This window comes from Schistocerca americana, chromosome 8 (genome assembly GCF_021461395.2).
Source record: "Schistocerca americana isolate TAMUIC-IGC-003095 chromosome 8, iqSchAmer2.1, whole genome shotgun sequence".
Taxonomy (NCBI): Eukaryota; Metazoa; Arthropoda; class Insecta; order Orthoptera; family Acrididae; genus Schistocerca; species Schistocerca americana.
The window spans coordinates 467,475,491-467,498,519 of NC_060126.1; the positions used below are offsets into that span (position 1 = coordinate 467,475,491).

The 23,029-nt window shown below is 39.1% G+C and overlaps 1 protein-coding gene across 1 annotated transcript in view; it reads left to right on the top strand.

Moving 5' to 3' along the window:
- Nucleotides 1-23,029, top strand: part of LOC124625796 (merlin) — a 171,733-nt gene that overhangs the window by 143,602 nt on the left and 5,102 nt on the right. Inside the window, exon 11 of the mRNA XM_047149248.1 lies at nucleotides 1,739-1,898. Within this exon, the coding sequence (XP_047005204.1) occupies nucleotides 1,739-1,898 (160 nt within the window). The remainder of the gene's footprint in view (nucleotides 1-1,738; nucleotides 1,899-23,029) is intronic.

The following is a 23,029-nucleotide window of genomic DNA, read 5'->3' on the forward strand; positions in this document are numbered from 1 at the left end:
ATCCCTATCTAATAGGGACTGTGTTTTCAGCTTTTGTCTTATGCCTTTCCAAAGGATAATTGCAATGCCTTGTAGTATTATAAATGTGTACATATCTACACCATTGTATGGCTTGTATTTTAAAATTAGTTTAGCAGTTTTATAAACTTATTAGTGAAGTCTTACTTTTGAACATCACTTTGCAATACCCATAATAAATAAGCTTGCACAGAATCCTAAGTGCCTTTTTGTTATGGATGACTACCCTGTTTCTTATTTGCATGCTTGGCAGCAGCACAGTGCCATTTTTCCATATGCAAGGTATTGGTATGGTAAAGAATAGTAGATCATATTCATTAGCTCATAATTCAGAACTTGTGGCATTGTCCTCATTGAGCAAATTGATTTTCTTATTTTTGGCTTCCCACGAAAGATTTCTGCCTAACATAATGTCAGCGTATAGTTCAGTTTCATTTCTGAACCATCATCAGACACAATTTCCATTGCACTCCGTCAGCCTGGTGGTGTATTTGAACTTGTTTTACCAAAGTTTAAGCTTAAGCGGTTATTTTGGAAGTACTTCTTCAAGCCAAGTAAGACATCAGAAACATTTAAAGGCCAGACTTTTATGTCATCTCCTTAGTTAAGTACCTTGCTATTGTGCATTGTGGGTAGATCATTAACATATTGACTGCCATGAGGTTGCTGCTGCTCACAGCAGAGCCTTACACCTCAGGCCATCTGCACATTGCTGGCCACAGCAGAGCCTCACACCAAGGCCTGTTCTTGTCTGGCCTGGCAGTGAAACATCCATCACTACACTTGTAGCAGTTCGTGTGTTAATATACAATATGAACAATAAAGGCCCCAGAACTGACCCCTGGGACACACACCACACTTTAAAGTAGCTAGATTTGAGTTGTACCCCGTAATAATGATACCCACTTCGTGTGTGACTAGTGTTACCTAGTAGCTGTTTTGCAGACATGATTGTAAGAGACTTTAGCTACTCCTCTAATACCATAAGATTCCAGTTTATCAAGTATCAGCTAATAAAATACTTTGCCAAATGCATGTGATATATCTAGAAATAAACATGCCACCCTTTCTATCTCATCTAATTTCATTAACAGTGTATGCACTAGCTCACATATCACAGACGATATTAAGTAGCCTTTCCTAGAAGTGTTTTAGGTTTCTCGTAACACTTTTCCTTTGACAAGAATATGGAAAGGATAGATTGCTACTTACCACAAGAGCAGTCATTGGATCGCAGACAGGCACAATGAAAAATAATGCTAGAAATATTGCAGCTTTCAGGCCATTCGTGCTAGAAATATTTCAGCTTTCAGTTCAAGTCTTCTTGAGAAGTAGAAAACACACACAAGTTCACTGAAACATATCTCAGACACACAGTCTACATGCCTCCTCCTTACCCCTGCCACCTGATTGCTGCTCACGTCAGACGCAGTCATAGTTCGGCTCCAGTGCCCGTAGACAGTGGCCACATATGCGTGAATTGTCCTTGTGTGAATATGTGTGTGTTTTGTATTTCGGGAGAATGCTCTTTCTGTATTTTTTAGCTATGACATTCAATATTGTACAGTATATGTGCTACTTGCTATTCAGATTGTCACTGACTGTCTGACAAGGAAATGTAATCTCCCATCTGTGGTCGTATGTGGCACTGACACATAGTTTAATGTTTGTGGTATTATGAAACAGATATATCTGACCAGTAGTACTGATTTACTTGCAGGGTTGAGTACCTTGAAAAGAGTAAGCATCTGCAAGAGCAGCTACGAGAGTTACGTTCAGAGATAGAAGTTCTCAAGGTTGGGGAGAAGCAAAGCCAGCTTGACCAACTGCATGATGAGCAAGTCCGGCTTGGTGAAACCAAGTATTCAACTTTACGTAAGGTAAGTGTGTCAAACATGTGTCTTAGTTGTATTCCAGAATTTGGTAATAATCTTTCTTTCCATCAAACAATGTTCAGCATTATTAGTCATGATTTTCTGATGACATATGTGAGCAAAGATGAAACTATAAACTATTCTGTTTCATAGCATATCGTTCATGGTTACTATTTAATATCTGCTTTTTATGGTTATTATCATAGCTAATATGTCATCTTTAGTATGTGCCAATATTGTGCAACAGAGGCATTTGCCATATGTCATCACTAATATCTACATTTAATATATTTCATCATGTTTTATATAAGTGTCACTAGATAACTTCCTTGGCTTTAGTGAGACATTAAATAAAGAGCCAGACAATTTGCACTATAAAATTTCTCATCATCACTACAGAAAGGACAATATATCTTTCCTGCAGAGTTGAGCCATAATGTGATTTGTTTGTTTTTTCCTTCTTTTATTTTTAAAGAAAGAAAGTAAAGACTTCTTGTGGCATCAAAGTATGATAATTTTATATTCTGTCAGACAGTCCACAATAGATTTTGCTATATGACAACTGGCATTGTCAAGACAACATGTAACATAATGGTCACTATATGCAATGTAAGGCAACAGCCAACTTTTACCAAGTCATGTCAAGGTAATTGCCAAATAGGCTCAACTTTTTAATTTAACTGATTTAATCAATTGGCATAACTAATGTCAGTGTCATAATTGAACATTTTCATGATACATCACCCTATAATTTTTAATTTGCAGAGCAGTGGTTGAAAAACTAGAGCTTAACTCACTTATAAGTAGGGCGAGAATTGAGATATAAGATTCCGCCAGGCGAAACACTTTTGTTTGTATCAGTCAGATTTTCATTTTCAGACAACGAAGAAATGTTCATAATTCCATTAATTAATTCAAATTTCTTCCCAAAACACTCAAATAACCTGAAGCTAGACATCTGGAAAACATTTACTAACCCAAAAATATCATGAAATATTCTCTTATAGTTCCCTAAGAAAGTCAGGGTTTAGCATAAAACAGATAATATGATTCAACAACAGCAACAAAGTGTGCCGTAGCAAATACAGTCATGAACGGACTATAGAGGGAGCCTGGAATAAAACCACACTCACACTTGCACATTGTTATTAACAATTTCATATTGTGCCACACTTACAATCAATAATAAAAAATGATACAAGGTAAACACATTTCTGAAGTCCAATGAACTGTGATTGTTGCCATTGTAACATCAGATTGCTTTATTAAAGAAATTACTGAGCTTCATTTGCACAAGGCTGACATCGGATATTGGTTACTATTAGAAAGTTAATAATTACTGGAATAATGCCACATATCAAAAACAACAGCAAAATTTAGTAAGGTTTAGCTTTTACTCTCGAGTAGTTGTTTTGAAATGACATTAATGCAGTCTGCCATAACTCCTAACAGAAGTCAGTCTAATCAGTACTTTTTCACCTCTGTTGCAACTATTAGACACAACCCATCGTCCATCTTCAACAAAATTCTGCCTGCAGCCAGCTTAATTATTGCAACTCTATTTCACTGTATTAACAATAAATTGTAAATGGTTTAACAGGCAGCCAGTGTACTGAGCCCACCACCTGAACTTCTGGCTAGGGCAGTGGCTAGAAAATTGCTGGCATATACAGCTTGGCAGATGTCATCCATGAACATATAGTACTGTGTCCTTTGTACAGTTGTAACACCAAGAACACTGGAAGTACTAGGTAGTCACAACAGATTAAGAAATACTGTTTGCTGGATAGTTGCAAATCATATCGGTAATAAATCTTCATTTGTATGGCCATAATTTAAACTTCAAAATTCTGATATACCAGTTTCAAACACCAATACACCAAATATGAAAACCAGTATAATATCAACAATTATTTCAACAGACTGGATAGTATACGCAGAGCATGAGAATCTTAAAATATTAATTGTTAACTGCCAGAGAATTTGCAGCTAAGTTCCAGAACAAACATTTCTTATAGAAAGCAGTCACTTCCACATCACACTAGGACAAGAGAGTTGGTTGACACCCAGGCACTGTATATTGATTATATACACACATCAAAAAAAGTTTTGCATCACCTCGGTTCCAAGAGTTCTGGAATCTGTACAGAAAATTGTAATAGAGATCAACATAAACATCATTTCTTCCCTTTTTATTGCTCATGAAAACCACACATTGCGTGTTGTATCACCATAAAGCGAGACCTTCAGAGGTAGTGGTCCAGATTGCTGTACACACCGGTTCCTCTGGTACCCAGTAGCACATCCTGTTGCATTGATGCATGCCTGTATTTGTCGTGGCATACTATCCACAAGTTCATCAAGGCACTGCTAGTCCAGATTGTCTCACTCCTCAACAGCAATTTGGCGTAGATCCCTCAGAGGGGTTGGTGGGACACGTCATCCATAAACAGCCCTCTTCAATCTATCCCAGGCATGTTTGATAGGGTTCACATCTGGAAAACTTCTGGCCATTCTAGTCGAGCGATATCGTTATTATGAAAGAAGTCATTCACAAGATGTGCACGATGGGGGCATGAATTGTCATCCATGAAGGATGAATGCCTCACCAATATGCTGCCGATACAGTTGCACTATCGATCAGAGGATGGCATTCACGTATCAGCCCAATACAACAGAGAACCTTCACCTTGCTGCACATGCTGGACAGTGTGTCTAAGGCATTCAGCCTGACCGGGTTCCATCTACGATGATTGTCTGGTTGAGGGCATATGCGATACTCATCGGTGAAGACAACGTGTTGCCAATCCTGAGCGGTCCATCCGGCATGTTGTTGGGCCCATCTGTACCGCGCTGCATGGTGTCGTGGTTGCAAAGATGGACCTCGCCATGGATGTCGGGAGTGAAGTTGCGCATCATGCAGCTATTGTGAGGTTTGAGTCATAACAAGACAACCTGTGGCTGCACGAGATGCATTATTCAACATAGTGGCATTGCCGTCAGGGTTCCTCTGAGCCACAATCCGTTGGTAGTGGTCATCCACTGCAGTAGTAGCCCTTGCATGGTCTGAGTGAGGCATGCCATTGACAATTCCTGTCTCTCTGTATCTCCTCCATGTCCGAACAACATTGCTTTGGTTCACTCCAAGATGCCTGGACACTTCCTTGTTAAGAGCCCTTCTTGGCACAAAAAGTAACAATGCAGACACGATCGAACTGCAGTATTGACCATTTAGGCATGGTTGAACTACAGACGAGACGAGCCGTGTACCTTCTTCCTGGTGGAATGACTGCAACTGATCGGCTGTTGGACCCCCTCCATCTAATAGGCACTGCTCATGCATGATTGTTTACATCTTTGGGCAGGTTTAGTGACATCTCTGAAGAGTCAAAGGGACTGTGTCTTTGATACAATATCTACGGTCAACATCTATCTTCAGGAGTTCTGGGAACGGGGGTGATGCAAAACTTTTTTTGATGTGTGTAGATTTGACTCAAGGAGGAGGATTATTTGTAGCAACCACCACAAGCCTGAGCCCAAGCGAGCTGCAAACAATTCCGATTGTGGACTAGTATGGACAAGAGTAACTAGGATTGGTGGACTTCGATTACCAGATAGATGTTTCTGCTAACTGCCAGATTCAGACGCATTGGTCATACAGTCATTCAAGGAGAGCCAAAGTCAGTAGCTGAGAAATACTCGGAACATAATGTAGTAGCAAGTTGTGACATTAATGTATTCAATATCAACTGGGGAAAGTAATCATACATTATCGGCAAAGTAATTCTGAATACATTGTCCAACAACTTCCAAGAACAACAATCTGATTATTCACACAAGAGAAATATTTTAGACCTCCTAGTTACAAACAGGCCAGTCTTTTTTGAGAGGTTCACCAAAGGCAAATAGGTCGTCAACAAAGCTAGGTGAGTGTTTGCATTCGGTCAAACTGTGTGAGTGAGTCACTATCAATTTATTAAAGGATGACTGAGAACATGTAGTTCAGATCTGGCAAACACAGAACAATTATGGTTAAAGCTAAAAAATGTTACAAACCATGGCCTGGATAAATACATCCCAAGTAAAGTTTAAAAAAGTGACAAAGACGTATCCTGGTTTAATGGTACCATTCAGACACTGTTCCAAAGACTTATACTGCTACACTCTTGTCACAAAAGAAACTGCAAGGAAACTGATAAATTAATAGCAACTTGTGCATCCATAAGAAGAACCATGCATGAAGACAACAATAATTTTCACAGATGAAGCCTCGCTAAAGATCTATCAGAAAATTCTAGGAAGTTCTGTTCATGCATAAAGTCAATGAATGGGTTCAAACCTTCCATTCACCCATAGAAGATTTGTCTAATGTTGTAACTGAAGACAAATGACAGGAAGTGCAAATATTAAATTGCATATTTAAAATGTATTCATACATGATGATAAAACAGTACCAATATATGACCACCACACTGGCTCACAAATGAGAAACATCAATATTAGTGATCCAACTACTGAAAAAAAATTGAGACTACTTAAAATGAACAAAGCACCGCGCCCCGACAGAATTCCAGTTAGATTTTACATTAAATACATTGCAGAATTAACTCCTTTCCTTGCTTTACCAAGAGCCGGCCACTGTGGCCGAGTGGTTCTAGGCGCTTCAGTCTGGAACCGCCCTGCTGCTATGGTTACAGGTTCGAATCCTGCCTCGGGCATGGATGTATGTGTTTAAGTAGTTCTAAGTCTAGGGGACTGATGACCTCAGATGTTAAATCCCATAGTGCTTAGAGCCATTTGAACCATTTATCAAGAACCTCATGCACTACAGATAGGCTAGTGTGGCTGGAAAATAACACAATTGACTCCTGTTTACAAAGAGGATGAGAGACAGAACACATGAAATTATGGACCAATATCACTGATTTTCATCTCTTGCAAGATCATAGGGCATATTCTAAAACCCGACATTATGAATTTCCTGGAGGAAAGAAGCTTCTCTCAGAATATCAGCATGGATTCAGGAAAAGCTACTCATGTGGAACATGTCTTGCTTCATTCATACATGCCATCTTGCAAACAGTAGGTGCAGGTGGACAGTAGCATTAACTACTAGATATAGTAGAAGGCATATCTTCACATGTATGTAATTGAGTTGATGTCTGTTTGGACCAATGTTCTTCAGAAATGAAGGTCACACCAAGTGTTCCCCAAGAAAGCATAATGGGCATAGTCCATATCAATTCAGGTAGGCTAGGAAAAAATCTTACATTCATAGTTCCGGATGCTATTGAATTTAGCATATGTTAAAATGAAGGACTAAGTAAAGAACACACATTTTTTTGTTTTCTCCAAAAAAATTCTGCTTAGAGGTACAGCCCTCCAAAGATGCCACTGCATTTACCATTTTGAAGATACGAATTTTGGTAAAATATTTTAAAATGCCATATCTCTGGAACAGTTGTAGATATTTTCTTGGTTTTTTTATTTGAAAGATAATTGCTTTATGATTACAAAGAAATTCTCCATTTGGACTTATATGTAAGAGTTCTGAACTTTTTATAATTTGTGAAAAAATTTTATTTTATTTATTTATTTTTTTTTTCAAAAATGCCAGTGCATAAAATTTTAATTTTTTTTTCTGTTGATTAGTACCACATAGTTCTACATTCCCTGAAAAGGACAGCTTCCACTTTCACATTGAACAGGCTTTTATAAACAGTTGAAATTTTTGCCATATGTAAAACCTGTTTTATTACCCCATTATCACATAACAGGCTCATAAAAATCGAAACCTAGCCTGATTTAACATAATTTTAGTTTTGAAAGCTGAGTAAGAGACTCATTTTGCAAGCATTTTAAATGGTTTCAAAATGTAAGGTTTAAATTTATACAACTTCTGTGCACTTCGTTTTGTACCGAAATTAGCCACTCAATGAACTAAAAATGTGTTCCACTGTTTCAGTATCTTCCTTTGATATAGAGTGATGCCTTCCTGTTGAACCAATAGGAGCTGGAGCACTTACAGTCTTCAAAACATTGTGAACAGGAAGTGAGCACTGATGGCATTGTTGCTGTCCTTCGGCTGGAAACCTATATCTAGCAGCTGGTCCATGTGATAGCATAAAGTTCACTACAGTTTTGTTTAACTTATAAATGGTGTTTGTAATCTCTGCAATCCACCAGTCACAGTCATACACACACACGCCACAAACATCCCCCTTCTCAGGTTGTGAATCTGAATATTATCCTGCTGTTTCTGAGGAGCTGGCCGAAAGAACAAAATTTCTTCTTTCTTGCTCTTTAAAGTGTGTACACTATGAGTTCGTCCATCTCTTTGAATCCAAAAATGTGTCTTCAGAATTCCTGTCAAAGGAGTAGTTTGTTTGGACCATTCTTCTTATTTCTGCACACAGAATTCTTCGATTTCGTCTTTGGACAGAGGAATGAGGGCTGCCGATGTTAAGATTTCATGACTCTCGTAAAATACTCAGCATTCTGAATCGCAGCTGTATTTGTTCTGGAAAGATTATGTTTTGTAGCATGGTACTTCAGCAGGCCTCCTAAACCATCACAAGGCCCCTTCCCGTGACCAGTAGCACTGTATACCCAGTCAACTGGCACAAGCAGCTTACTCAATTCAAACAGCTGGTAACAATTTTTAAAATGACTAGGAGCACCATCAGAAATAATGATGATCTTCTCTGCCTCTGTTTGCAGTTGAAGAATTTTGCGCATTGCTAGCAAAGCATTTGCTGAGTCACGTCCTGTGTCATCACTTTTACCTACAACACTTGTGGCCTTGTTTTGAAAATATGTCACTCCTGTAAAAATTGAAACCTGGTCATTACTCCAGTGATACCCTTGTACTTCTTGTTGGAGAGTTACAGACCAGTTCTCAGCAAAATCACAGTGAAGCACTAAACATAGTTCTTCAGCCTGTACACAACCTTTCACTTCTGCAATGTGTTGTTGTTGCAGTTTCTTCAAATGCTGGCATGTTACTGCTTTCATTGACCATTTACAAAGTTCATCAATGAAACTGTCAAAGGCAACAGTTTCCTTAATTAGTTTATTTTCCTCCCATGTTGCATATGTAATTTCTGCAGAGTTTTCTGCTACGTTTTCCAGGCCAATTGTCTGTAACGACAGTCCTCCCTTTCCAAGGCAGTCACCACATTCTTGAAACAAAGAAATCTCTCACTTTACATCACAGACTACTAATGACTTCACACACCCAACCAAGGTGTCATATGTCACATGCCCCAGTAAGTTCTTCAAAGTTACCACACAAGAGTTCAAAATTTGCACAGTACACACATAAACAGACTTCTTTAGGTGGGTATGGGACTACCCACTTAGGTCTCAGTGCATAAAATTTTGATCTTCCAGTATGTGAAGTTGTATAGTTGCTCTTATGAACTGCAAAAGTTTCTTTAATACTGCAAGTCACATACCTCTTCACTTTCACAACTTTTTGACCTTCAACTGTTACAGTTATAGTGTCTTTTTTGTTGGCACTCTGGCGAGAACAGTCCCATTTATCTTCCAGAGGATAAAATGACTGCACTATTTGAACTTGAGCTGTTTCTACAGGATGACCATAGTAAGGATCTGGTCTTCCAAAGACTCCTTCTACAGACCTCACATTTCTTGATTTGTTCACCATTTACTTCAATGGTGATGGAATGTGGTTCAAGATTGTTTTCTTTGAAAATGTCTCTGGAATAATAGTTAAAACTTGCACCTTTTCACTGTAAGATGCACAGTATTCAACAGCTGAATTGATATTTGTGAAAAATTCCTATCAAGAGATGCAAGAGTGCTTTGGTTCATTTTCTTCTGAAGATGGAAATTCTACTTTGAAGATTGTGGTCATTTTTGCTGTAGTGTATTCATCTATAGCTTTAGTAATTTCTCTGCACTTTCTTGATGCATAGAGCTTATGACTCAACTTCACTGGCCACTGTTTCTTAACTGGACTAACACCTACCTCTGTAGTTGACTGATTCAGGCTATTTCATTCACACTCCGCTGCAGAGTGAAAATCTCATTCTGGAAATATTTCATTCTTCCTCTATTCATGCAAATTCTGCATCATCTGCACCATGGGAGGCTTCACCTTGTTCAGTTTGGTGTCATTGGATGTCCCCTCTGAGGAAAACAAATTTTCATTATAAATGTTTTGGATCCAATGTGTTGTTTTTGAGATATTTCATTGTCTTCAGATAAACTGAACGTCCCATATATCATAGGTGTTTGAGACTTGAAAAGATCTCTGGAACCACATATTTTCGTTTGAATATACAGGGTGTGAGGGATTTAAGTGCAGATATTGTGTTCATTGGTACCTTAATATGTACCCAGTTCAGTGCATTAGTTGTTTTCTCTCTGTATCTAATTAGTCTTCCTGCAAACATATCACATAATATATTAAATTATCTACATCTACATCTACATCTACATCTATACTCCGCAAGCCACCCAACGGTGTGTGGCGGAGGGCACTTTACGTGCCACTGTCATTACCTCCCTTTCCTGTTCCAGTTTATGTTTTCTTCATTGTCGTAACTGCACCATTAAGTGGACTACGCATGTCATTACAGACTAACCATTTTGTGGCCACTCTTCAACACCTGACACGCTGCCCTGGGGAAGATGAGCATTAATGGCTTGCTGTTGCCACACGTACTTTGACTTACTAACCATCCTAAAACATGCTACTGCTAATAGCTAGAATTATTAGTCTAGAAATGAAGTGAATACTGTGTAATGTTGTTCAGTGCGCTGTCCTCAGATACCAATAAAAATATCTGTATGTATGCTCCGAACATCGTGTATATCAAAAAAATCTTGAGATGATGTGCTATGGGAGAAAGATGACGTAGTTCTCGTGAGCGTTGTTGGGTAAATTTAGCGTACCTGTATTCAAAGAACTCTTACGTTGCCACCATTGTGTATCTTATGTATGGATTATCAGAATAAGTAAGAGAAAATAATGTACGTAGAGAGGCACATAAACAGTAGTTTTTCCCTTGCACAATGTGCTAATGGAATGGAACAAAAAATAAAAAAAACATTGGTATGAAATACCCTCTGTCACACACTGTATGGTGGTTTTTGGAGTATATATGTAGATGTACAAAGTGTCACAGAGCTATTTGTTGTAATTTTTTAAATTTAATTTAGAACAATAATGAAACGTTGTGGGCTATTTCTATGCTTTATAATGTATAGGTGGAGTTGGTGTAAAGCCACATATATTACTACATCTGTATCAATCACCAATGGTGTACACCATTTATATTGTTATGAATACCACATATTTGTGATATAATCAAATTATGAAAATGTCCCTTAGACAAGACATCTGTAGTACATTATAAGTCTTGTGACTAGAAAATTCTAGATAATGGGCCTGATAGTCCAGAAGCAGTTTGCTCACTGCTGTTATGGGTAGAAGGAAGAATATGTGCAAGTTGCAAAAAAGGATGATCATCAATATTTGGGTCAAGAGGGTGTGGAATTTCTGAAATGACATGGATGGTGCACTGTTTATGTGTCTCAGTAGGAAACTTATATTGCAGTGTGTAAATGGAAACTGCAATATCAGTGGCTTATTGATGTTTAAGGTGAATGCTGGTTGCTAGTGCATAAAGGCCAAATGACATGCTTTGTTGGAACACTTCACTCATCCATTACAACAGTTCAGCCAATTATATTGTTGTTGTTCTCCTCCTCCTCCTCCTCCTCCTCCTCCTCCTTCTTCGTGTTCTATTCTGAGCATGTACCTTCCTCTGTTTGTGAGTTCATCCATTTCTGATGTCATCCATGATTCCAATTTTCTTTTTACTTCTTTTTCTCATTTCTTCATTCTTTGTTGCAGACAATTTCTATGCACTTTATGTCCCAGTCAAGGTTTTTTCCTCTTGTGGATCACTTTGTATAGTCTTGTTTCTTCCTGTTATATTTTCTTCGTTACTTTATGACTCTTAACTCTAATCATTGTTCTCCATAGTTACATTTCTAACTTTCTATACATCTTTCTTTCTTTTTAATTGTCCATGATTTACTGCTATATAACACTACATTCCCATCATAACATTTAGCAGATGATTCCCTCAGCACCATGTGAATTCTTCTAGATGTTAGTAACTGCTTCACCTTTTCAAAAGCTCTCTTTCTCATAGGTATCCTCCTCCTTATTTCTTCTGTACACCTTCCATTACCTGTCATTAAACTTAACATGTGTACAAAGGATTTCACTTGGTCTCCCATGCCCACAAAGGATTTCACTTGCTCTGTCTGGTTTTCTATCTAAGAATATGTTAACTGGCACTTCTTTTGGTTATTCTCATCATTTTTGTCTTTCCTGTATTTATATTTTTCCCTGCTTCCTCATCCATTTTTGCAGTACTTTTCAACAGCTGCTATTCATCTTCTGATTCTGCCAGCATTGCTTGATCATCTGCAAATTTATACTCTTTATCCTTTCTCCTCCAATTATGGCCTGTATGGTGTATCTTAGCAATTCTCCATATATGTTGAACAGCTTTGGTGATAGTGGGAAACCTTGCCTTACATCCCTTCCAATGCTCATCTCTTCCATCTCCGCATACTCTAGTATGTCACTTTCTGCTTTGCATTCAGCTCCTTTTGAAACGTTCTATCTTTAAAAAAAGTCCGTACCAACATCTTATAAACTCTCGGCAGTGTACTCTAGTTGACCCAATTGAATCCTTCTCCCCATCAATAAAACAAATATATACCTCCTTGTTCATTTCTTTGATTCTTTCTCCAATCTACCCCAGACATCCTGTAGCAAGCTTTCTGGATTAGGACTGCTCTTGCCCAGATTTTCTTCAATTTTCTTTTCAGTTCTCCCTAGTATCTCCAACTACACCTTATGTGACATAACTATCATAAATAATTGTCCTGTAGACTTTGCATTCTTTTGCACTGCACTTTTTAGCTAAAGGTACTAGAAAGGTCTTAAGTAGATCTTGGGGTTGGATTCATGTGTCGTAAATTCTTTTTTATTATCTCAGTCAGTCTGGCTGTTGAATTTGGACCTATAACTTTTAGTGCCTCAGAAGGTATTCTGTCAAAGTCCAATGCTTTCTTTTCCTGGAGCTTCTGAATTGCTTTCTCCAATTGCCATCTCAATATTTTAAGACCTCAGTCTTCTTCATTCCATTCCCCTTTCATCTCCCAAACCAGTCTGGTGTTGTCTGCCTCTGCACTGTAGGACACACACACACACACAAGCAAGCAAGCACATTTCACATGCACACAACTGCCAACTCTAGCATCTTGGGCTGGAATGCCATGCTGAAGTTGGTTTTGTGTGTGTGTGTGTGTGTGTGTGTGTGTGTGTGTTTGTGTGTGGGTGGGTGGGTGGGTGGGTGGGTTGGTGGATTGTGTTGTGTTTTTACTGACGAAGGCTATGGCTGAAAGCTTTATGTGAGTGTCTTTTAAGTGCACCTGTCTGCAACTTGACATGTCTTCTTTATGGTAAATAGCAATCTGTCTTTTCCTACATTGTTCATATTCTTACCTGGAGTTTCCATTGTTTGATTTCTGCACTGTATAACTCTTCCATACAATCCATCCAAACTTTCTTCCCCTCATCTATACATATTACTTTCTTCCCATATTTATTTGACATTTCCCATGTTCATATGAAATTACAAACCAAGCATATGACATTGGCACCCACACTAATGATGGGGTATCCTCAAAAACTAATGGAATTTGCGTGAAGTGTTGAAATTTTTTAAAAACCGTTACCATTTTGGAACAGATGCCCTTCTCTGATGGGTTGCATATTTTTATGTATAAACCAAGAGGGCATCAACATATTGATCAGGAAATATTGTAAAACAAACACTATACAACCATTTCTTTAAGAATACGAGGTAGCATCATGATCTGGTGGATATTTTCATCCTATAGGATCATTAATTACTGACCAGTGTGGAGGCCGTTCATGACCAATTTTGTTATGAATGAAGATTGCATGATGATTGTCTTGTCTGGGAAAGGTGGACTCTTTCAGTAGGGTAAGAGACCTTACAACATGGCTATAAACGGTGATAAATGGTTATAACATCAAGAAAGGACATAAAAGTAGTTTCCTGGTGCTCAAATTGCTTGAATACTAACTCAGTTGAATATCTGTGAAACTTTTTTTATCCATGGTGATTACTGTGTAAATCATTCACTGGGCCATCTTGTTTAGCTGTGTGAAACAGAGCAGACAGTATGGCTCCAGACATTTTTAAAGAATTATCAGCACTCACCTGAATCATTCCTAAGTTGTCTACTCATGGCATGTGTCGCAAATGGCTGTTTTCCTAGGCCAGATTAGATTAGATTTACTTTCATTCCAATTGGTCCATAGTGAGGAGGTCCTCCAGGATGTAGAACATGTCAGAAAAACAACAATACATGACAGATATTTACAACTCAAACAAATAAGCTAATGTACTATTCCACAGGTCCCAAGTGGCATGGTTGTCATTTATTAATGAATGCTGTATGAATGAATCATTCTACAAATACTAATGCACTGAATTTAAAATAAAAAAGTTTTTTATTTATTTATAAGATAATAAATACAACTACTAAATACTTATTTACAATGAACACATTACTGCACTGAAATTGTGCAGAAGATACACAAATCAGTTGGTTCTATTGAGAAGTTAGTCAATGGAGTAGAAGGAGATGGCCACCAATAAATCCTTTAGGCTTCTCTTAAACTGAATTTCATTGGTTGTTAAGCTTTTTATGGCTGCTGGCAAGTTATTGAAAATGTGTGTTCCTGAATAAAGCACACCTTTTTGTACAAGACTAAGTGACTATAAATCCTTGTGAAGATTACTCTTATTTCTAGTATTGATTCCATGAATTGAGCTGCTGATTTGAAACAGTGATATATTTTTAATGACAAATTTCATTAAGGAATAAATATATTGGGAAGCAGTAGTTAGTATCCCTAGTTCCCTAAACAGGCTTCTGCAGGATGTTCTTGAGTTCACAGCACATATAACTCTCACTGCACGTTTTTGTGCCTGGAAAACTTTAGCTTGGCTTGATGAATTACCCCAAAAAATAATCCCATATGGCTCCAGACATTTTTAAAGAATTATCAGCACTCACCTGAATCATTCCTAAGTTGTCAAGTCATGGCATGTGTTGCAAATGGCTGTTTTCCTAGGCCAGATTAGATTCATTCCAATTGATCCGTAGTGAGGAGGTCCTCCAGGATGTGGAACATGTCAGAAAAACAACAATACTTGACAAATATTTACAACTGAAACGAATAAGCTAATGTACCATTCCACAGGTCACAAGTGGAATGATCGTCATTTTTTAATGAACACTATATGAAAGAGTCATTTTACAAATGCTAATGCACTGAATTCAAAATAAAAAAATTTTTATTTATTTATAAGGTAATAAACATGTAATACAACTACTATAATACTTATTTACAATGTACACATTACTGCACTGAAATGATGCAGAAGTTAGATTGTTCTCTCTCTCTCTCTCTCTCTCTCTCTCTCTCTCTCTCTCTCACACACACACACACACACACACACACACACACACACATATTTACAATGAACACATTAATGCACTGAAATTGTGCAGAAGTTATATTGTACTTATATATAGGTCGATAGACACACAAACAAACACAAACATACACACAAAATTCAAGCTTTCGCAACCAATGGTTGCTTCATCAGGAAAGAGGGAAGGAGAAGGAATGACGAAAGGATGTGGGTTTTAAGGGAGAGGGTAAGGAGTCATTCCAATCTCAGGAGAGGAAAGACTTACCTTAAAGGGAAAAAAAGAAGGCAAAGAGTTTCGGCAGAGATGTCAGTCGAGGCGGTAGTACAGAGGCAAAGATGTTGTTGAAAAGCAGGTGAGGTATGAGCGGCGGCAACTTGAAATTAGCGGAGGTTGAGGCTTGGCGGATAATGAGAAGAAAGAATATACTGAAGGGCAAGTTCCCATCTCCGGAGTTCTGGCAGGTTGGTGTTAGTGGGAAGTATCCAGATGACCCGGACGGTGTAACACTGTGCCAAGATGTGCTGGCTGTGCACCAAGGCATGTTTAGCCACAGGGTGATCCTCATTACCAACAAACACTGTCTGCCTGTGTCCATTCATGCGAATGGACAGTTTGTTGCTGGTCATTCCCACATAGAAAGCTTCACAGTGTAGGCAGGTCAGATGCTAAATCACGTGGGTGCTTTCACACGTGGCTCTGCCTTTGATCGTGTACACCTTCCGGGTTACAGGACTGGAGTAGGTGGTGGTGGGAGGGTGCATTGGACATGTTTTACACTGGGGGCGGTTACAAGGGTAGGAGCCAGAGGGTAAAGAAGATGGTTTGGGGATTTCATAGGGATGAACTAACAGGTTACGAAGGTTAGGTGGACGGCAGAAAGACACTCTTGGTGGAGTGGGGAGGATTTCATGAAGGATGGATCTCATTTCAGGGCAGGATTTGAGGAAGTCGTATCCCTGCTGGAGAGCCACATTCAGAGTCTGATCCAGTCCCGGAAAGTATCCTGTCACAAGTGGGGCACTTTTGGGGTTCTTCTGTGGGAGGTTCCGGGTTTGAGGGGATGAGGAAGTGGCTCTGGTTATTTGCTTCTGTACCAGGTCGGGAGGGTAGTTGCGGGATGCGAAAGCTGTTTTCAGGTTGTTGGTGTAATGGTTCAGGGATTCCGGACTGGAGCAGATTCGTTTGCCACGAAGACCGAGGCTGTAGGAAGGGACCGTTTGATGTGGAATGGGTGGCAGCTGTCATAATGGAGGTAACCTCCATTATGACAGCTGCCACCCATTCCACATCAAACGGTCCCTTCCCTACAGCCTGGTAACCTCCATTATGACAGCGGCAACCCATTCCACATCAAACGGTCCCTTCCCTACAGCCTGGGTCTTTGTGGCAAACGAATCTGCTCCAGTCCGGAATCCCTGAACCATTACACCAACAACCTGAAAACAGCTTTCGCATCCCGCAACTACCCTCCCGACCTGGTACAGAAGCAAATAACCAGAGCCACTTCCTCATCCCCTCAAACCCGGAACCTCCCACAGAAGAACCCCAAAAGTGCCCCACTTGTGACGGGATACTTTCCAGGACTGGATCAGACTCTGAATGTGGCTCTCCAGCAGGGATACGACTTCCTCAAATCCTGCCCTGAAATGATATCCATCCTTCATTAAATCCTCCCCACTCCACCAAGAGTGTCTTTCCGCCGTCCACCTAACCTTCGTAACCTGTTAGTTCATCCCTATGAAATCCCCAAACCACCTTCCTTACCCTCTGGCTCCTACCCTTGTAACCGCCCCCAGTGTAAAACCTGTCCCATGCACCCTCCCACCACCACCTACTCCAGTCCTGTAACCCGGAAGGTGTACACGATCAAAGGCAGAGCCAAGTGTGAAAGCACCCACATGATTTAGCAACTGACCTGCCTACACTGTGAAGCTTTCTATGTGGGAATGACCAGCAACAAACTGTCCATTCGCATAAATGGACACAGGCAGACAGTGTTTGTTGGTAATGAGGATCACCCTGTGGCTAAACATGCCTTGGTGCACAGCCAGCACATCTTGGCACAGTGTTACACCGTCCGGGTCATCTGGATACTTTCCACTAACACCAACCTGTCAGAACTCCAGAGATGGGAACTTGCCCTTCAGTATATCCTTTCTTCTTGTTATCTGCCAGGCCTCAACCTTCGCTAATTTCAAGTTGCCGCCGCTCATACCTCACCTGCTTTTCAACAACATCTTTGCCTCTGTACTTCCGCCTCGACTGACATCTCTGCCAAAACTCTTTGCCTTTACAAATGTCTGCTTGTGTCTGTGTATGTGCGGATGGATATGTGTGTGTATACCTGTCCTTTTTTTCCCCTTAAGGTAAGTCTTTCCGCTCCCGGGATTGGAATGACTCCTTACCCTCTCCCTTAAAACCCACTTCCTTTCGTCTTTCCCTCTCCTTCCCTATTTCCTGACGAGGCAACCGTTGGTTGCGAAAGCTAGAATTTTGTGTTGTGTGTGTTTGTTTGTGTGTCTATCGACCTGCCAGCGCTTTTATTCGTTGAGTCACATCACCTTGTGTGTGTGTGTGTGTGTGTGTGTGTGTGTGTACACACACACACACACACACAAATCAGTTGGTTTTACTGAGAAATTCATCAATGGAGTAGAAGGAGTTGGCCACCAATAAATCCTTTAGGCTTCTCTTAAACTGAATTTCATTGGTTGTTAAGCTTTTTATGGCTGCTGGCAAGTTATTGAAAATGTGTGTTCCTGAATAATGCACACGTTTTTCTACACGACTAAGTGACCTTAAATCCTTGTGAAGATTATTCTTATTTCTAGTATTGATTCCATGAATTGAGCTGCTGATTTGAAAAAGTGATATATTTTTAATGACAAATTTCATTAAGGAATAAATATATTGGGAAGCAGTAGTTAGTATCCCTAGTTCCCTAAACAGGCTTCTGCAGGATGTTCTTGAGTTCACAGCACATATAACTCTCACTGCACGTTTTTGTGCCTGGAAAACTTTAGCTTGGCTTGATGAAGTACGCCAAAAACTAATCCCATATGACATTATGAGGTGAAAGTAAGCATAGTATGCCAGCTTTTTCATTTTTATATCCCCTATGTCTGACAAAATTCGCATTGCAAATAGAGATTTGTTAAGACGCTTCAGCAGTTCTGTGGTGTGCTCCTCCCAGTTGAATTTATTATCAAGCTGTAATCCCAAGAATTTAACACTGTCCACCACTTCTATCTGCTTGTCATCGTATGTTAGGCATATACTCATGGGACACCCCTTACAAGTTCTGAACTGCATGTAGTTGTTTTATCAAAGTTTAGTGACAAAGAATTGGCTAGAAACCGGTGATTAATGTCCACAAATATTTTGCGAGCTGACCTTTCTGAGACTACACTTGATTTGGTAATTATTGCAATGTTTGTATCATAGACAAACAAAACGAACTTGGCTTCTGGTAATCTTACTGATGAAAGGTCATTGATATACACAAGAAAAAGTAAGGGCACTAAAATGTAACCTTGTGGGACCCCACGTGTATTTAGTTCCCAGTTGAATGATGCCTGATAGCTTGATACCTGTCTCTTTCCTAATAAGTTTATAGAATTGTGGCCTTGACAGTTAAGTTATATTATAAACTTGAAAATGATATTCTGCTGGTAACTTGAAAGTTATTGGACACTATTTAGTAAGTAGAATAACAGGAAATTTAAACAGAATCATAGGTCTAAATAATATGCAAAGATGTAAGTTTTAGAGGAGAACACTTAGATGTGGAGGCGTTTAGAGGAGAACACTTAGATGTGGAGGCCAGTAGAGTGCTGCAGGCATTAGGGAGCAGTTTGAACTGTCAAACGATACCAGTAAATGTTAGTCCACTAAACACATTACAAAGTGACTAACTATTTGCACCTTTTTGTAGGTTTTTGGGATTGGGGGAGTGGGTGTGGTGGCAACTTACTACATAGAATGAAAAAAAAAAACACACTCTGTAGATCATTAGATATATTCTGAAAAAATACAACAGAGTTCTCCTCTTGCTGTTAACATTCAGAGCCTGCATTTGCCGTAACTTTATAAACTGATGGAGAAATTGCAAGTCATGACAGCAAAATTCATTCAGACAGGTTGTCCTGAAACAGATTCTTAAACACATAAATTTCAGTTATAGGACCTTAATATGAAAGGAAGATAGTTGCCATGTTATAGTATATGTTGACATTACACAAGTAACTGTTTGTAATATTTACAGCACTTCACCTACTCCACAGAATTTAGTCAGAAATCAAGTAGGTTCGTCATAAGACCACCACCTGTCAGGATGAAGAATCTTTTAAATTTACAGACAACACAGTATCCAAGGCAGAGTGCAGATTAGTGTCATGACAGCATCTGTGTACCACTGTGACTTTTCTCTGCCTGGCGAGGGGTGCAGCCTTGGTGGTCTCATCCACATATGCCCACAACTCATTAGTGACTGGTTTCACCTGAGGAAAATATGCTCCATCAGACCAGCTGTATCAATCATAGCATTTGCGAATGGATCTCTCCTATGACTTGATAATTATATAACATTTTGAAGCATTTTGTTGAGTGAAAACCAGCGAAAAGTGTCACTGTAGTTTGAAAAACAAAGACGGAGGAATATTTAAAGATATGACATAGTAGGCTGTGGTCTCTGAAGGAACTCTTAAAGACTTCGTTTTAGCTGGCGTAATAATTTTATAGTGCTCCAAGACAACACACCTGTATGAATTTCAGTACAATGCAACACATCAAAATATCTATATCAGGGCCTTAAAACGAAGGATAGTTAATCTAAACAGGTTTTATAATTTTTGTGAAAATCATTAATTACATAATAACATACAAGTTAAAAGATATTTCTAAATGAGCATGGTGCATGCTTTCTGTATATGAAATAAACTTTTCTGTTGAATTACAACTCTCTGATGCCATTCGGTAATGGCCATAAACACAAAGAAACCCCAATATCTCCAAAAGTATAGTGCTTTCTTCAGCAGCTCCAAAAGTGAGTGCGCAAGAGACTGTGACATCACTACTGAACCTGCAGCGTAAACAACAGGCAGCACAGTTGGCTTTGTGTTTACAAACTGGTTGCAACTGAGAGAAGGTCTTATGAGCTTTCATACAACCTCTCAATGTATAATTCTTATTTGGCTATAATCAGCAGCGCTGTAGAATTCCCAATTGACTATTTTAGCCAGTGTGTAATGATTTACCTGAATCATCTCCACTAATTCTAGAAGGTTCATGTATCACAGCTTACTTACTTAAGTGTGACTTTGTTGCAAGTATGCCTTTGTGTTTATACTTCACGTACATGGTAGCAGCTATTATCTGCAATAAGCTTGTGAGGGGTGCTGGATGGAATGTGTCTTGTGGAATTCTTATTCTTGTTTTATCTGTATGACCCTAAAATTCAAAATTAAGAAAACCCTGTCTGTACAGTTGTCCATTTATTCATTATGTACCAAATGCAGAATCTGTTTATTGAGTTTCATGATATGTTGCCAAGTGTAATGTCACAAAACAACCTCATTCTTATGTTCTAAATACTTTGTTTTTAGTTAGTAGGTATTTTACACTGCACCATCAGATTTTGTCCCCCAAAGCGATCTTGTTCATTGATATTTCATTTTCACTTCTGCTTTTACAGTGATATTTTTGCTATCCTTACTTGTGTGCAAATTTAAGCATAGTTTATTATTTGAAGATTTAAGTATTGTATGTTATTTTCCAGTCATGCCACTTTTGGATTTTCAAAAATGTTGGTATACCATTTAATGGATATTTTTTACTTTTGCGTGAAACTTGCACCGTACTGTTTGCTTACTTACTGAATTTGTATGTGTATTGTAATTTTGAAATTTTATTTCTGCATGCTGTTTCCCACTATTTACTTTTGCCATCAGAAATTAATTTGATTCCATTTTTTTCTTGTGCCTTACTTGTCAGTTTTTGTTATTTATTTTGCAAAAGAGATGATCTTTCATGTGATGCTGATGTATAGGTATTGGAAAATTGTGCACTTTTTAAATTTAGTTGTACTTGAAGTCTGAACTGGCTGAGAATAAATGATAATTGCATGACACAGAATAGAACAGCCCATTAATGAAGTGTGGTGGAACAAGTAGACAATGGAAACTCCAGGTGGGAATATCAACAACATAGGAAAAGACAGATCGCTACTTACAGTAAAGAAGACATGTCAAGTTGCAGGCAGGCACAATTAAAAGACATTCACATAAAGCTTTCGGTCACAGCCTTTGTCAGTAAAAGACACACACACACACACACACACACACACACACACACACACACACACACACACCTCATGCACTCAACCATGCACTCGACTGCCAACTCCAACATCTTGTGCTAGAATGCAACATCATGGGGATGCAAGCAGCAATATGTAGGGGGCAGAGAAGGGGAAGGAATAGTAGTGTATGGATGGGGAGAGAGGCGAACACTGTCTTGTGGAGTGTGCAGGAACTAGACTGCCAACAAACGCAGTGTCAGGAGATTGTGGGGCAGGGAAGTGGGGAAAAAAAAGGAGAGGAGCAGGAAAAGAAAGGTGGATGTATTGGCAGAGAGCTGCAAATAAACGGAGTGGGAGATGAGACTGAGGAGGAGATGATAGGGCGGAAGGGGTGGAAACTGTTGAAAGGAGGGTGTGGGGACAGTACGTTACCGTATGTTGAGGCCAGGATAGTTATGGGAGCGGAGAATGTGTTATAAGGATAACACCCATCTGCGCCATTTGGAAAAGCTGGTGATGATGGGAATGATACTGATGGCTCGGGTAGTGAAGTGGCCATTTAAATTTACTTTGCTCTTGCCTGAGATGCTGGAGTTGGCAGTTATGTGTGCATTGAGGGGTGTGGTGAGGGGTGTGTGTGTGTGTGTGTGTGTGTGTGGTGTGTGTGTGTGTGTGTGTGTGTGTGTGTGTATCTGTCTATCTCTCTTTTACTGATGAAGGCTGTGGCCAAAACCTTTATGTGAGTGTCTTTTAATTGTGCCTGTCTGTAACTTGATGTGTCTTCTTTACGATTAGTAGCACCTGTTTTTTCCTACATTGTTAATATTCTTTGCTTTTTAGGCTTTACGATTAAACTTTTTCTTTGTCATTGTGAACTGCACCTGAGAAGTCTGTGGTTTTTTATTAAGTGATGCTGTGGTCAGTTCTTTGTTTCAGTAGGCAGATATGTAGAGATTTTAGAATCTTCAGTTTCTCATTATTTACATTTTGCCTTCTACCATAACCAATAAGTTATCTGACATTTCCTGTGAATGTTATGCCAGTTTTTCTGCTCATAAAACTCTACATTAATATCCAGTGGCTTCCTTTATTGTAATCCTATTTCATGTAATCTACCATTTGTTACACTCTTTTCCCTCTCTGTAAGGCCATTGTCAATATTTTGCCATACTTCATTACTGGTTTATATATTAAATTTTTAGTTGAGAGCTTCACCATTACTGATCATTTCTCCAATTCAGAATATCTTTGT